This window comes from Drosophila virilis, chromosome 3 (genome assembly GCF_030788295.1).
Source record: "Drosophila virilis strain 15010-1051.87 chromosome 3, Dvir_AGI_RSII-ME, whole genome shotgun sequence".
Taxonomy (NCBI): domain Eukaryota; kingdom Metazoa; phylum Arthropoda; class Insecta; order Diptera; family Drosophilidae; genus Drosophila; species Drosophila virilis.
Window position 1 is genome coordinate 24,629,518 of NC_091545.1, and position 15,709 is coordinate 24,645,226.

Genomic DNA, 15,709 nt, shown 5'->3' on the forward strand with positions numbered 1-15,709 from the left:
TCCCATATTTCTTTCGAATTGTAATTTTTTTAATTCCAACTTAAGCTCTCAAGCTGCTCTTTTTTTTTTTTTTTTGCCAATATTATGTAATATGTGTCGCTAAAAAAAAAAGAAGAGTATTCAATCTTCGTCTTCGTTAAACATATAACTGTGTATTAGTTGTTGTTGCTGTTTCTAATTTATTTCCGATAGTGAAAACATTGACGTTCTGCCCGATTCCCAGTCGTTGGGGCCTGCGTCTGGACGTTCCGTTGCGTTATTTCAGTTTATTTAATTTTTTTTTTGCGGCGTCTTCACGTCAGATACAGATACACACACACACACACACACGCACACACAGAAAGAGATACAGATACAGTCGGTGCCGGCAGCTCAGTCCGTAGTCAGTAGTCAGCTGTGTTCGGGCTCTTTGCTTGACGGTGCTTGTTTGCGTTTTGTGCTGCCTGTCGCTGCCCAGATACAGATATAGATACTGGTACTTAGGTACAGCAGCAGCAGCAGCGGCGGCAGCGCAGTCGGCGTCACTGTCGCGACAAGTTAACGTTAAAGTTAACATAAACATTTCGCAGTTAACTTGGCTGTAATTGCTGCCCGCTACGGAACAGTTTTTAATTGTTGTAAACAAGCGCGCGCGTTCGGTTCAAAACACACAACATATAAAAAAAAAATATCCATATAATATATATAATTAATAAAGAAAAACCAAATCAGCCGCGAGTTGTTTCACATTCGAAGACGCATTTATTGTTGGAGGTCATGAAATGTTCGTGAATTTCGTTTTGCCGACGAAATAAAAAGCATTTATGCAAATTAATTGATGCCGGCCGAGCAATGGAATAGGCGCCAAAAACTACGAAAAATTGTTGTTTTCTAAATTTTGTTTTCGTTTTCGTTTTGTATTTGTGTTGCCGTCAAAGTAAACAAAATGTAAGCGCAGTCGTCATTAAGACTCTAGACAAAATACTATATAAACTATCGTGTTATAGTAATTCCATAAATATAATAAAATAAAAAAAAATAAATAAAAAACTTATAAATTGCAATCGTTTCCTGCTTTTCCAATTCGCGTGTTCTGCTGCATCTTTGCGCTGTCTTCCATTGATTTGTTTTGTATTTCATTTATTGTTTATAACTAATGTCATTGTCAATTGTTGTTGTGCTTTCATAATAATAATGCTGAGAATATGCGCGCCAATTAAATCAAAAGCTGCTCCGATTGAAATTGAATCGCTTTCGAAAAAGAAAACTCAATTTTATAGAACCGAACCGAGTTGAAAGAAACCAAAAGTTTTAATATCTTATCAAATGTTTCTGATATTTTAACAAAAAAAACGCTGTAAAGTGCAATTCAATTCAATTAACTGGCAATTTTAGTAACTGAGCTGTTATCAAGTTGAATTGATAAGAAAACTGAGATTTATATTTGGACTTTCACAAAAGGCATTCAGGTCGTGCATCGCATTGAAAACTGGCAGTAGAATAGTATATCATATGATATCTATACAGATTTTCATCAAAACAAGCTATATGAGGCACGCGCTCTGTTCTGGATTTTATGAACATATAGCCGAGTCGGCATTATCTAGGGCCTGTCAATTTGAATGGTTGCCAACTGCAGCGGCAACAGTTCTGATTCATTTGTAGCCTGTTTTTTGCTAAGCGAAATTTTCCACTTGATTAATTCATTAATTACGCCCTTTATGCCAGCATGCATTATATGGTTGACTATAAACACTGCAACTATATTTCGAGCCGAGGCCTACGTTAATTCAAATTGCAAGTCGCTTAATGAGCGGCAACTCATACATTTTTTATGAGCTGCAATTACAATTGCATCTAATTGGATCTGGTTGTAGATGTTTCTCCGACAACTGATAACAAAAGATCGCTTGGCGACAGGTCTTGAGGCTGCGTTTACAATCGCCGCAATTATCAGCATTTTTTCAATGAAATAATTTACAGCAATTTATTTATATTTTAAAAAAAAAACTTTCATAAATTGTATTATTACAACAATTTATTGATATTTTCTCGATATAAAAGAGTTTAAAAATTGTTTATCAATTTTAAGTTTTGTTTTGTCAATTCTAATTAAGAATTTGAGCTAATACCATTTGCTATCAATAGAAATAATTTACCTAATTAAATTTTGCAACTTGCAACATTTAGATTTTGAGAAGTCGAATTGCTGCACCTTGTCCTTAGTGATTCTTGACGTGTAGCTGACAATTTGAAACTCAAACAGATGAACTTTTTATGGCATCAAGTGGGAAACAGTAAATGAAACAGAGCAAAGCACAAGCACGACCAAAGCTAAGTAACACTTCCCTACATTTTTACAGCCTGAAAAGAAAAAAAAAAAAAACAAATAATATCGACTTGGCAAATAAAATAAAAGCCATATGCCATCAGCTAAAGCAACATCCAGATAGATAGAGAGACGAAGCTTGCGATACGAATATCCCGTGTCCAATACATTATTTAGAAACGTTTATTGCTAAGATAAATTCAGTAAGGAGTTTAATAGCCACTATCAATATTTGTACAACAAATAAGCAACGAGAGCGACCGGGCACAATGCGAGACGGTGTATAATGTAGTATCTACAAGATACAACCGCAATCGCAGCCACAGCAACAGCAGCAGCAGCAGCAGCAGTCGCAGCAGTCGCAGATGCGTATGGCGAATTAACACAAGCGCGTTAATACAATTAGTTTAAAAGTGAAAAATCTCGTATATAAATACATATAAAATACGAAACAGCAAAGAAAGAAAAAAAAGAAACTGTTAACTAAATAATAAAAACAATAAAGAAATACGCAGCGAGGCTGTCGACAAAAAGCGCCACAACAAATTTGCAACTTTACACTCGTCGGCGGTTTTCAGTCGCGAAATGAAGCCACAGCCTCTGAGCTGAACCACAGAACGCGTGTGCCCCCACATAGAAGTGAAATATTAACAACAACTAGAAGAAAAACAACAACAACTGCAAACATGGTCGAGTTACTCAAGGCGCTCAATTTGACGGGCAATTTGCTGGCAGGCCTTGAAGACAACAGCCTCGAGAATGCCCCGAATCCCATTGCACTGATTGCCGCCGCGGAGCCGGGTCTCAATGCCACGGCCATGAATGTGACAACCACAAGCACAACAACAACGCTGGCCAATGCCACAAACAGCGGCGAGAAACTACAAATGGACGGCTTCGATCTGCCCGGCAATTATTCCATACTGATTAACAAGCTCGAACAATTGGCGCTGGGCCTGGACTCGGCGCTGGGCAACTTCACCATCGATCGCCAGGAGGTGGAAATCAATTTAAATGGCGCCTCTGCCAACGATGTGGCCGACGTTGCCGATGATCTGCTATTCAGCGATGTGATACCCGCTGCACATGCTCCAACAACACATATAGCACACGGTTCGCGCATTTACACGGGCGAGGAGGAGGATTTTGCTCATGTGGTCAGCGATATTTGGATAGGCGTCATTCTGACGCTGCTTATTGTCTTTGTGATATTCTTCATATGTGCTTGCTTTCTATATCACAAGTTTCAACAGTGGAAGAATTCATGTGAGTTTTTGTCTCTTTGCCGCGCGCCACATGGCGTATACTTGATAAGTTATTGCAGAAACATTGCGTATACGCAAAGATGAACTTTTTCAAAAAATGCATTTTTCGTTTGATGTCTTAATTTAGTTAATTTATCAAACTTAATTAATTTGTGGGCAGCGAATTTGATCGGCATATGCAGGTTATCGAATTTTTATTATTGCTATCGATATCGATTTAACAAGCTATCGAAATAGAAATTATAAAAGAGAATTTTCTTAAGTTTAAATTTATCGATAGGCATTATCGATTCTTCTTAATCATAACGCTTGCAGTTGATTTTTGTTAATGCAAAAACGCAATTGCCAAACGATTAATTCCACTTAGCAAGTTTTTAAATGAAAGACTGAATCATAAACACGTTAAGGGCTAAAAGTTTCATTTATAAGGTCTTATACGCATTTTGCCAAATCTCTGTTGAAATGAACAATGGCTCTTAAAATAGCCCATTTCAAATCTGTCAGTGTGTGTGTGTGTGTGGCCAAGAATTACAGGGTATTTGGACAATTAAAACACAAACAAATAAACAAAGTGCCAAAGCAAAGTCTGTGGACAAAGAAGTTACGCAGTAAATGCAACAAAAACATGAATAAAGCTCGAAATTGTGTGACGATGAGAAAGCTAATGATCATGATGATGATGATGATGATGATGATGATGATGGTGGGGAATGTTATTATGATGAAATGACTCACAATTAGACACGGCAGCAAAACGAATTCAAATAAATTGAAATTTTAGCGCTATTTATTTGCTTAGCGTGTGAAGCCAGAGAAGTCTTGTGACTTGGTGAGTTGTGAATATATTTTAAGAGCTTAGACAAAAGCATTTCAGAAATAATTCGCCGAATGATAAATAAACAAATGACTGTCTTTCTGTTTGACTAACTATTTATATTCTATTTTAGTCGCTTGTTTGCCAATTGCCAATTGTCAATTGCCAAATAATTGTGGTCTTGAAACCAGAAACAGAACTTCTGTTGCCGGCCAATTGGTTTGCTATCATAATTTGTGTCTGGCTTTGTTCTAATTATAAATTATAAGGCAATTAGCTAATAAATTCCCAGTTACAATGATTAAGCACGCACACACACGCACACGCACACGCACACTGAACATGGACACAGAAATGCATTTGGCTCTTATCTCTGTATCGTTGTTGGCCCCTTTGGGTCGTCTTTTGTTTGCCAGCCAAAAACAAACATAACATTTTCAGTTAATTAAAGCTGCAGTCAAGTGGCCCATTTCGGGCTAGAAGACCAGAAGACAGAGACGACTCAAGTGCTGTTTGCCCAGTTCGAGGCTCGATTACACTGCAAATTTGTGTTAATTAATTTAAATTGCTTTGTACTAAGGCAGCACGCCAAACAAAAGAATCGCCTTCAATGCCTGCTAATGGCCAAATACCGAGTTACTGGGCCACTTTCGTTTTGATTAGCCAGCCGATTGCTTGGACAGAGGTGCAACCAATAACAATGGGCGGCATCAAATGCAGGCAATACCAAGTGCTCAAGTACCCGAAAGAGGCCAATCAAGTGGTGAATGAACGATATCCATTTCAATGGGGCAAGATAACAATATAGGCAATACGATAGTCAAGTCCGTATGTCGCACAAGGGATTACTACACAGCACATTACCACATTCGCATTTGTTTATATTGTCTTATGCCACAGAGTTCGCATTGCGCTTTATTAACAAAGTGCGCTTTATGCGCTTTATTATAAAGTGACTCGTTCTCAATCAATTTCAGAATCGTCTATTTGCATTCATCTGCAACTAGCCTAAAAATTTGAAGAATATTTCGTATGCATTTCCTAGTGTGAAATTAGTTGTTTCATCTCTAGGGAATGCCTTTTGGCCCCTCTTCAGCGAACAATCAATCAAAAACATGAATAGTTTTTGGCTGCTCTGCTCTGGAATCTGCCAACTTGAAACATGTCTAGCCCCAGCATTTGGCACAAAACAAGTAGGAGTGCTTGCTCTAGTCAGGGTTGATCGACTACCGTATACCCTGAAGCTTCTATTACCAACAGCAAAGTCAGCTTGGTCCAGGAGAGGAAAGGTACTAGATGTGTATACACTGTTCTACAAGCTATTTGTTAACTATGGCTAGTGTTCTAAGCCTAAGAGATCTATTAAAAAAAAAAAAACAAGATTTTCAAGTCTGTCAAGTGGAAAGACAGAGAGACAGAGCAGACGAACAGATCGACTCGGCTATTGATGCTGAGAAAAATATCAAGAATATCGGAGATGCTTCCATTTCCATACATTTACATACATGCATAAATTTGCACCAAAACAGTATACCCTTTTTCACCCATTTTAAGTGGGTATTAAAACAAAACGTTAGAGCCACAACACTGCTCCTAGTTAGCATTGTCACGGCTTTGGCTTATTTTTGTTTCTGGCGATATTTATAAACATTTCTAGGCCGCACAGAATATACATAAATTTGAAATGAAGTCTTGAAACCATCTAGAATTCCAAGTGTGTTGAATATTTGCGGCATTGTTATGCAAATATTTAAAAATGATTTCGTTTATTATTGCTTATTAAGTGTGCGCCGAGCATACTGTAAATAATTATAAAAGAAGAACACATACTGTTGGCTGAGCAAAGCCGAATAACAAATACACTTGCACGCAAGTTAAACAAAAAGCAACGAGCACTGGCGGAAAGCTATTTAAGTTGGCTTTTACAAACAATGTGACAGCCGTAATATACATATTAAATTTAAGTACATGCGTGCATAATTATCAAACAACGCGACGTCACGCATACGCAACGTTGTACGCATTGTCTTCGGTATTACGGTGCGTATGAGTGACGTTTTTCGGTTCACGGCTGTTTAATTTCTTTTTAATGAGTTGTTTAACTCTGTGCCTGCTCTTCCTCTGCTTCTTCTTCTCGTTGTTGTTGTCAATGACATTGTTGTTGTTGTTGCCGTTGTTGTTCTTCTTGTTGCAGCTGTCATTGTTGCGGGCGTCACTTGTTTGTTTTTTCAACTGATTTGGCGGCATCTTCTCTTTTTTTGGTATTTGTATTTATTTATATATTTAACGTAAGCCTTTTGGACACTTGCAAATTAAGTTTTTTTCAATATGAAATGGTAATTAACCTGCAGCTTTTCGAAACTGTTTTTGCTGCTTGAGCAATTAATGAAAGAGAAATCAATGAAATTTAATCTATATATACATATATGCATAATATGCTGCACAGTTTAAAATAAATGCTCGCATCAATATTTTGTACTATATAGCTTAAATGCGCAGCTATATGGAATATCTTGCTGAGTGCACTTGTTGAAGGTGTTTTTCGAGCACTCTTTTTGACACATTCGGAAAATGGGAACCCTCGAACAAAGTCGTTAAACTTTTGCACTTCAATGCAATGCGAGTGGCTGGCAAATAAAGCGGCGAATTGTTAATTAAATTAGGCATTGATTAAATTTGCAAATAATTTATAAATCGCAAATTTGCAAATGGCAATGGCAACATCATCAACATCATGAACATCATCATTATCAATGTCATAAGGGAATTAAATGTGACTTTCACCCCGTTCCAGGCCGGCTCCAGCTTTAAGCAGCTTTGACGTCAATACATTTTCCAGTTGTGTATCAAATGTTTTTCACAGCAAGCATCCATTTTAAGCGGCTTACTTATAAGCAGATAAATATGTATAGATTTGCATATACACAGATCTCTATATATTGTTTGTTATTTTTGCTTTATTGAATCTAACGCGAATTTCACAAAAATATGCTAAATGAATAAAACCCAAACCCAGCCCCAGCCCAAAACCAAAACCACAACAAAAAAAAATACAGAGCTTTGTAAATGCCAAATTAGCAACAGTAACTAAAATCGAGTTTGGCAATGCAGAAGCCAATGCTAATGCCCGTAACAGGCCAATAACTAAACAGAGTATAACCCGCAAAACAGCCAACAGGGTTTAACGGGCGTTGGGTTTGGCCGAGTCGATATGATGATGCTTCAGTTTATAAGCCGCAAAACGTGTTGGATTTGTTTCAATGGCGCTAATTGCTTAATTGAAACTGTTTTTCCATTGCATTTACTGTTAGCTAACACCCGCCGCGACAGCGCCCACCCAGCCCGCGCCTGTTCTACCTTTCATAGCAAAATGTCAATTAGTATTTGCCAGCTAAAAGCCAAAAAATCGACAATAGACCAAATTAGCTCTTCGCTTGACACGCTCGCACACGCACACGCACACACATATCACACCACACCTTAACACACGCCTCGTTCCGCGTTCCAGCACATGTCACGCTGTCGTATACGTAATATACATTTTGATTAGCATTCTGCATACGCAACGTTCGACATTTGATATTTGAAATGCATTGCGAAAAATTGTTCCATTTTAATTGCAAATTTGTAAATTTACTGGAGTCCCGCATATCATCATAATTGGCCAAGGGGCAGCTGCAACCGACGCTGCTGCTGCTGCAGCATATTTCAATAATTGAAGCGCGCTATATTTTTAATTAGTTAAATGCGCGTTTAATTAGCTTTATAAATTATGCACATGCAGCGGTTAGTTGCAAGCTCTGCGTTTTTTCTTTCATTTTTTTTTTTTTTTGGTTTGCCGCTGACTTTGGAGTTTATTTTTGTATAATTTATAAATGTTTGTTCAACAGACAGTCGTGCTGGAATGATGGTCTTTCAGTTATGATTTATTTATGTATTTTGGCATTTTTTTTACCATTCGATTTGTTTGTTCGCCCGTTTATTTGTTTGTCTTTTCGCTGTCGCCGGAAATGAACTGCGATTTTTATTTATTAATCGCTGCATGATTTATGGATAAATAATTGTAATGCCCTTTTACTACGTAGATGAGCTGTCAGCAGCGGTTTAAAATTACGTGCAGCACAGGAACCTCAGAAAAGAGAGCAAAAGTCTTTTTTGAATTGCAGCAAATAAAATCAATTAATTGGCAGCTAAAAAATTTAATATGTAATTTGCTAAATGGACAGATTTTATACTCCAAAACTATATTTGAGTTATAATTAATTATTATTAAAATTCTGCGAATGATAGTTTTTTACATAAAGCATACGCACCGTTACCAATTCAAATGCTTTGAAAAAGCGCAAAGTCGCGCGCCGAACAGTGTTGTAAAACGATCAACAGCTAAGACGCTCTCACACAGCTGCCCAAGCGGCTCACATTAATAACGGCGCGAGAGAGCGCACAAAACAAAACAAAATGCGACGCGCAATTAGCGCACACACGCGCACGCACACAGAACTAATAACAGACGCTACCAGAGAACAACAACAACAACAACAACAGCAATGAACAAACACGTTCCACAGTTTGGCGGCGCCGCATGTTAACGACCGCGCAAAGAATGCATCAGGCAGAACGTCGAGCAGAGCGCGCCGAAGAGCAGCGCGACTTGGCAGGCAAATCAAGTAAGTAGACAGACCAAGACAGGAGAGCACAGCAACGCGAGAGAGCCAAAGAGCTGCAGCACAAAAAGAACGATAGAGAGTGCGAGAGCGAGAGAGAGAGCAGAAGAACTGGCTGGCTGTTAAATTGTATTGGCGACAAAAGCCAAGCGTCGCTGTTGCCGTCGTCGCTGCGTGTGGCTAGTTTTAAAATTAACCACAGCTGCAAAAAACAACAAAAAGCAACAAAAAAAAAAAAAATCAAAAGAAGAGGCAGACAAAGTCGCAGACTGAAACGAAATTCAATTAAAAGGCAACAGCGTAAAAGTGTGAAAATGCTGACACAGCCAAAAAGGGCTGCGGCTGTGGCTGAGCTTGCGGCCGAGACTGTGGCTTTGGGCAGCGATCAGCACAGACACAGGCAGACTCACACTCACACTCATACTCACACATATATGCAAGGCGGCGTCGCTGCTGGCGTTGCCTTTGTTGACTGTACAACGGGGCGTATACTCGTTTTTTCGGCTTGCGTGCTTTCTACAGCCGTCAGCCAAATAATGTGTATACGTTTGTAGATTTTTTTTTTAATCATATCTGTTGTTATTCTTGTGTTTGCTGCGCGCTTTTTACGCTTTCTACACCACCGACAACCACGATAACAACAACAACTACAACAAAGCTCGCCACACTTAATTTGCATATTTTTGCACAACAAAAATCGTTTGTGTGTGCGCTTGTCTGCATGTTAGCTGTCACGTTGACTATCTTTTTGGCTATTGTGCTGCACACACACACACACTCTCTCTCTCTCACACTCAGACTGAGACATGTAGTGCAGCAGCACCACGTCGTATGCGTAATATTGCATTGAAAGCGCATACAGCAACGAATTTTTTGTTGTTCTGTTGTTGCTCTATTTTTTTCTTTTTTTTTCTAGCTATTTCTGCTTAGCAACGTTTTTTTAGCTTTTCGCTGATTTTTGATACCAAAAAGTAGATTTCATGCTATTGTTTGTCGCCCGCTTTTGTTTCCCAAACGATATGCTCTTCCGCCAGACTGTCAAAAAAACACATACGCATACACGTACATATGTATGTTCCTAGAGGTGTATGTGGCAAAATAAATAGTCATTGTCTGATGATGATAAGAGTGGAATAATAAAGAACAATATTTCAAACAATAATACTCAACGCAAATTAAATGAAAGAAAACTTTTTCGCAGCACAAATGAAAATAAATATTGTACGCATCAAATTGAGCAATAACAAAAAAAAAAACAAATAAATGATCAATTGCGACGAATACATTCATTGATTGTTAGCTATAACATTTGTAAGCTCAATTATATATTCATGTACATTTTTTCACTGATTGAAAAGGGGGAACTTAACACGATGATAAAGCAAAAAGAAAAGCAGTTGAAATGAAATATGCGTCTAACGAAATTCAAACAGTCGCAGTTCAAATCTATCGTCCAGGCTAAATTTTAACATTATGATAACATTAAGTTCCTTTTATCTAAATAGATCAAATTAATATGCTGGTAGCTCTGATTCCAGTTCGTTGATTCATTTCGAACTAGATCCTTTATTCCTTTCTCTCTTTTCTCTTTTCTCTCTCTCTCTCTTTGCCACCCCTTTTTATCGCATGCCCACAAAACCACCGTAGACCACCCCGTTTGTGAAATGACAAACTATCTTGAGTATTGCTCTCTAACATTTGCTCTCGCAATAAATATACGTTCACCCACCCCCCTTGCTGATCCCAAATCGAAGTTGACAAAGGGGCTGCAGCTGCTGTTTGGCCATAAATATAAAAATGAAGGCCGTCGAAAGCACGTTAAAGGTACAAGATACTAGATACACACCCCGAATTGGCACACTGACATTGAGGTAATTGCAGTAAGGGTTGCGGGTTGCGGGTTGCGTGTTGCATTGGTGGGCAGCAGCAACAATTGCATAAAGTAATCATAATAAATGTATTTTCATTGGACTCATATATCTGCTTATATATTAATGTGTATAAATGCTCGTTGTCTTAAATTACAAAATTATACTTCGCCGACTTTTTGCGTGCGTTTGTCTTTTCGCTTAGCTTAAGATTCGAGAAAAATAAATGAGAATGTATCCCTTAAAAATGAGTAGCTTAAATCAAACTATTAAATAAATATATATATATGACATATATGTGTATATATATATATGTGTATAAAAAGCATTTCTTACTGTGAGTTGGGTATGCTGCAGTTGTCACATATGCACACATACATGTACATATATATATATATATAGCTAGACATAATTTGGAATTTGAGCATGTGTAATATTAAAGAGTTTACACATAGCATAAATTGCATAATTCGTGACTGGCAATTAATTCGCTTGCTTCATGATAATTTATCAAATTACATAATATTTGCATATATCAACAACTCTGTAAATTGACTTTGTTTTTCTCGCTCTTTTTCTTTGTGGAAAGAGGCACAGATATATATATTTATATATATATATATATATATATATAATCATTCAATTCGAAATGTCATGGATTTATTACAGACAATATATCTGAATAAATCCACAACAATTCAAGTTAAATGCAACTCGATTTGTTCTTTGCTTTTGCGCCTTCTTTGTGCAGCATTAGAAATTAACAATTCATATTGAATCTTAAAATTATTTACAATTTATATAGTTTGACTGTGCATATAAAAAATATATGATGTATATATAAACTCTTTGCAGTCTCTTATTATTTTTTTTAAGTTTTTTTTTGTTTTTCTTCTTTTTTTTTTTCATATAATTAATGCTTTTAAAACGTAGTCTTTTCTGTTCGTTAATGTTAATTAAATGCGAAAAAAAATGTTATCGTTAGATGATTCTTCATCAATAGGTTGACTTCATAATGATAATAAGTCTGTATACATAGAGAATACTTAATCCCTGCAAAATTGAAAATCTTATAAAGAAAGTGAAATCGTCTCCAAGTCTGCGAGGTTTACACTATGCTACAGAATTTCAAGTACAGTTGCATCTTAAGCTAATGAGTAAGAATTGTGGATTGGAGTCTGATAAGTCTTTAGATTTCCGCCTGCTGTCCAACTACAGTAAAGTAGCTTGTAATCTTGCGATTAGTCTTCGTTTTGCCATTGCTGGACACGGCGTCCGTTGTTGAGCCGCTGGACAGCGCATTCTCCTTCTCCGGCGTGATCTCCTCATCGTCATCTCCTTTGGCCGGCTCCACTTGCATCGAAACTGTGACCGAAACCTGAGCGCAGCCCCCGGCAGCCGTGCCAGCGCCTGCATCAGCTGCCAGCTCAGCCATGTTGTGTTTGACGCCCTCAACCACTGGGTTTGCCGGCGGCTCTTCCACTATGTCGTTGAGTGTGCTCAGGCTGCGCTTCAGCTCATTGAGCAGCTTCTCCTGTGCGGCAATCTTCTCCTGCAGCTTTTCGCGGCGCGGACGACGCGTAACGGGCTTCGATTTGGTGTTATCCGGAGATGCCTGCTGCTCCTGCGATTCGTTGGCCGCCTGTCCGCCGTGTTCGCGCTGCTGGTGACGCTGCAGATTGACGCGCGAGGAGTAGCCACGCTGGCAAGAGGTGCAACTAAACGGTTTCTCGCCTAAAAGAGAACGCATAACATTGGATCCAGTCAGTCACTAGAGATTATAGCCATTCACTTACCGGTATGCCTGCGCATGTGGACGCGCATGTCGATTTTGCGGGAGAAGCGCTTGTCGCACATCTCGCATTGGATGGGCTTGTCGCCGAGATGCGTGCGCCGATGCACAATGAGATTCTGGCGGGCACGGAACGCCTTGCCGCACAGGTCACAGCTGTAGGGCTTCTCGCCGGTGTGAACGCGCACGTGTATGGCCAAATCGGAGCTGCGCACGAATCCCTTGCCGCAGCGCTCGCACTTGTAACGTCGATCGTTCTTGTGATGGCGCATATGCAGCGCCATGTCCTGTTTGGTGGCCAGCGGCAGACCACATAGCTCGCACTTGAATGCCTTCTCGGTGCGATGTCGCAACTGATGCTCGGCCAGCCGCATTTTCAAGCGGAACGCACGTCCACATTGGCCACAAACATGCGGCTTCTCGCCGGTGTGCAGCCGCAGATGATCCTGCAGCCTAGAGAAACGCTGAAAGGTTTTGCTGCAAAAGTTACAGGTGTGAATGGTGCCGTTACGCTGCGATTCCTCAGATGATTCACGCTTGATGGAGGCCGCGGCATGGCTATCATCCGTTGAGGTATTGTGTGGCGTTACGCTCTCAGCGTCTGAGTCGGTGTCCTTATCTTCCTCCTCCAAATCGTCATCCTCATCCTTAATATCGACCACGTAGTCCACATAGCTGCGTGATTTGCGCGCGCGTCTCGGTTCCACTTCCTCTTTGATCTCCTGCTGCACGTGCTCTTTGTCTTCCAACGGCTGCTGTCCTTTTTGCTCATTGTCCTCATTCTGTTCCTTTTGCTCCTTTGGTCGCTTATGCAGATGCTGCTCCTTGTCCTCCTTTACCCCCTGCACCTGAACCTTTTCCTCTTTCTGTTGCTGCTCCTTCTTTCGTTTCCCCTCCTGATTTATTGCTCCTTCCTGCTGCACCAGCTCCTCTTCTTCCTCCTTCGGCTGCTCCACGGGCTGTGCCTGCTTTTGTGCCTTGCGGCCTCGCTTGCGTTTGCCACCGCTGACTGTGGCTTGACTCTCTTGTTGATCGTTTTCCTGCTTTGGTTTTTCCTCCTTTTTGCGCTTGCGTCCTGCTCGCTTACCTACGGGCAGTTTTATAATCATCTTGTTGACCTTGGGACTGCGTTCGGCAGCAATTTCCGCCACCATGGCGCTTATCATTGCGAGATCATCTTTATCAGCTGTTTCCTTCTCCGGCGGCGGCGTCTCTGGCAACTCCAGTGCCTGCACCTGCACCTGCAGCTGCACCTGCGCCTGCGCCTGAGTGGAAGCGGAAGTGGACTTGCCATGTGCCAAATCAGATGGTATGCTGACCATGGGCTCGCTGGGCTCCTCTTTGGGCACCAAAAGCTTGAAGATGCCATGCTTCTCGCTCAAATGCAAATGCAGTTCCCTGCGCTGCTCAAATGCATCATTACAGGCAGAACAAATAAGCTGCTGCTTGGATATGTCATCCTCGCGCTCCAGCAAGAGCAGCTGCGCGCAACACTTCAAGTCGCTCAATTGGAGCCCGTCGCTTAGCTCCAGTGGCGGCTCGAGCTTAACTTGCTCATCAGCCGGCACTTTGGTTCTGACGCGTTTGCTCTCCCGCTCCACCTGCTGCTGGTGCTCTTTGTGCCAGTGCTGAGAGAGCCCCGACGCATCCCCGTACAACAGAGAGCAGCTAACGCAACTGTAAATGAAACGATGCGCCTTCTCATCCGCGTGTATTTTGGCAGCCACAACGGGTAAGGAGGCGGGGACGGAGACAGCGACATTAACAGCGACGCTTGCGCTGACGCTGGCGCTGGCGCAGGGGCTTTTTGAGCTTTTGCGTTTGTTTTTGTTTTTCTGGTTTTTGTTGTTATTTTTATTTGTGCTGCCCGGTGGACGCCCACGCGGCTTGCGCGACGCTGGTATCGGCTGCGGCTGCGACTGCGGCTGCTGCTGCTCTGCAGTTGTCACTTTACCGTTACTGACCTGCGACTTTGCTGCGGCCGCTGCCTTTAAATCGTCCAAGCGTATGCGCTGCGCCTCCAGCTCAGCCTCGTCTTCGCTATCGATTTGAAGCACAACATCATCGGCATCGTCCAGCAATATGTCTTCCTCTTCAATATCCAAATCCGACTCAGAGTCCTCATCCGATTCGTCCGTGTCGTCTGTTGCGCAGCGCAGCGACGCAGCTGCGACGGCTGCTACTCCATTATGCTGTGTCTTTTTTGTTGTCGCTGCTGCGCTGTTGTTGCCGCTGCTGGCCAGCTTAAGCGTGGTCGGCATCGGCACATTTGTCATTTTTAACATGTCACAATACCGAAAATGATTTGTTTGCGTTTTATATTAATTAATTCCACCTTTTTTCTTTTAAATTATTATAATTATTATTGCTTTGAGAGCACAGCAACGCGCACCACTGAGGCCACTACAACAAAACTAAATCCACTGACGCCGCTGGCAGATTTTTTAACGCTCTTGCTCTCTTTTCGTCACTCTCTCCCTCTCACTGCGTCTCTTTTGTTCTTTGAGCGCGCAGTATTGCCAGATGTCGGTTGAGTGAACTTGGTTCACTGATTCGTGCTGCCAGACAATAACAAAGGAGATCATTATTGCCACCCTGTTAAGATCTTGCGAACTTAAAAACGTGTGGCAAGCCTATCACTGTTAATGAAATGTTACTAACATAATAAAGTGCTCACATAACAGTTTTGCTGCGGTTCTACTATAATATGACGCGAGAGCAGAGCAAGAGCAAGTTCACAAGGGTATCGATGCTATTAATATGATCAATCGATTTCGATGCCTAATCGATAATATTGATGTTGGCGATAATATAATCGAGGTTTAAGCACATTTAAGCTAAAAGCAGCTGCTGGCTGCTTGGCTAATGTCCTTTTGATAGATATTTGACTCTTGCGCAACCATATTTGGCACTCGGGCCCACAAGTTTTGTCTATGCGGCTCACGCGCTCAATTGGCACGTTTTAAGTGCTGCCTCCAGTGCATCTTTTGCCGTTACT

General features: G+C 40.8%; 3 protein-coding genes across 7 annotated transcripts in view; 1 reads left to right on the forward strand and 2 right to left on the reverse strand.

Moving 5' to 3' along the window:
- RhoGAP71E (Rho GTPase activating protein at 71E) overlaps positions 1-15,709 on the reverse strand; it is a 79,943-nt gene that overhangs the window by 33,726 nt on the left and 30,508 nt on the right. The window lies entirely within an intron of this gene.
- The window catches only part of comm3, a 42,856-nt gene that overhangs the window by 21,619 nt on the left and 5,528 nt on the right, over positions 1-15,709 (forward strand). Inside the window, exons 1-2 of one of the 3 annotated variants that reach the window (XM_070208330.1) lie at positions 484-927; positions 2,343-3,574. The exons of 1 other annotated variant lie outside the window; for it this stretch is intronic. In XM_070208330.1, coding sequence (XP_070064431.1) covers positions 2,995-3,574 — 580 coding nt within the window. In that variant the 5' untranslated portion in view covers positions 484-927; positions 2,343-2,994. Of the gene's footprint in view, positions 1-483; positions 928-2,190; positions 3,575-15,709 lie in introns of those variants that run through there. One more of the 3 variants, XM_032434143.2, reaches the window with a different exon arrangement.
- On the reverse strand, positions 10,990-15,194 carry Phs (Phaser). Its single transcript, XM_002048394.4, has 2 exons — positions 12,716-15,194; positions 10,990-12,653 (listed from the first exon to the last, which is right to left on the reverse strand). The coding sequence occupies exons 1-2, from the start codon at positions 14,994-14,996 to the stop codon at positions 12,109-12,111; spliced, it is 2,826 nt and encodes a 941-aa protein (XP_002048430.2). The 5' UTR covers positions 14,997-15,194; the 3' UTR covers positions 10,990-12,108.

What these genes read in the sequence shown, in the direction of transcription:
- Phs (XM_002048394.4), bottom strand. Translation starts at nt 14,996, where the DNA reads ATGTTAAAAATGACAAATGTGCCGATGCCGACCACGCTTAAGCTGGCC. An exon ending in CCACATGCGCAGGCATACCG is followed by an intron (nt 12,654 to 12,715) that starts GTAAGTGAATGG and finishes GTTCTCTTTTAG; the next exon opens with GCGAGAAACCGTTTAGTTGC.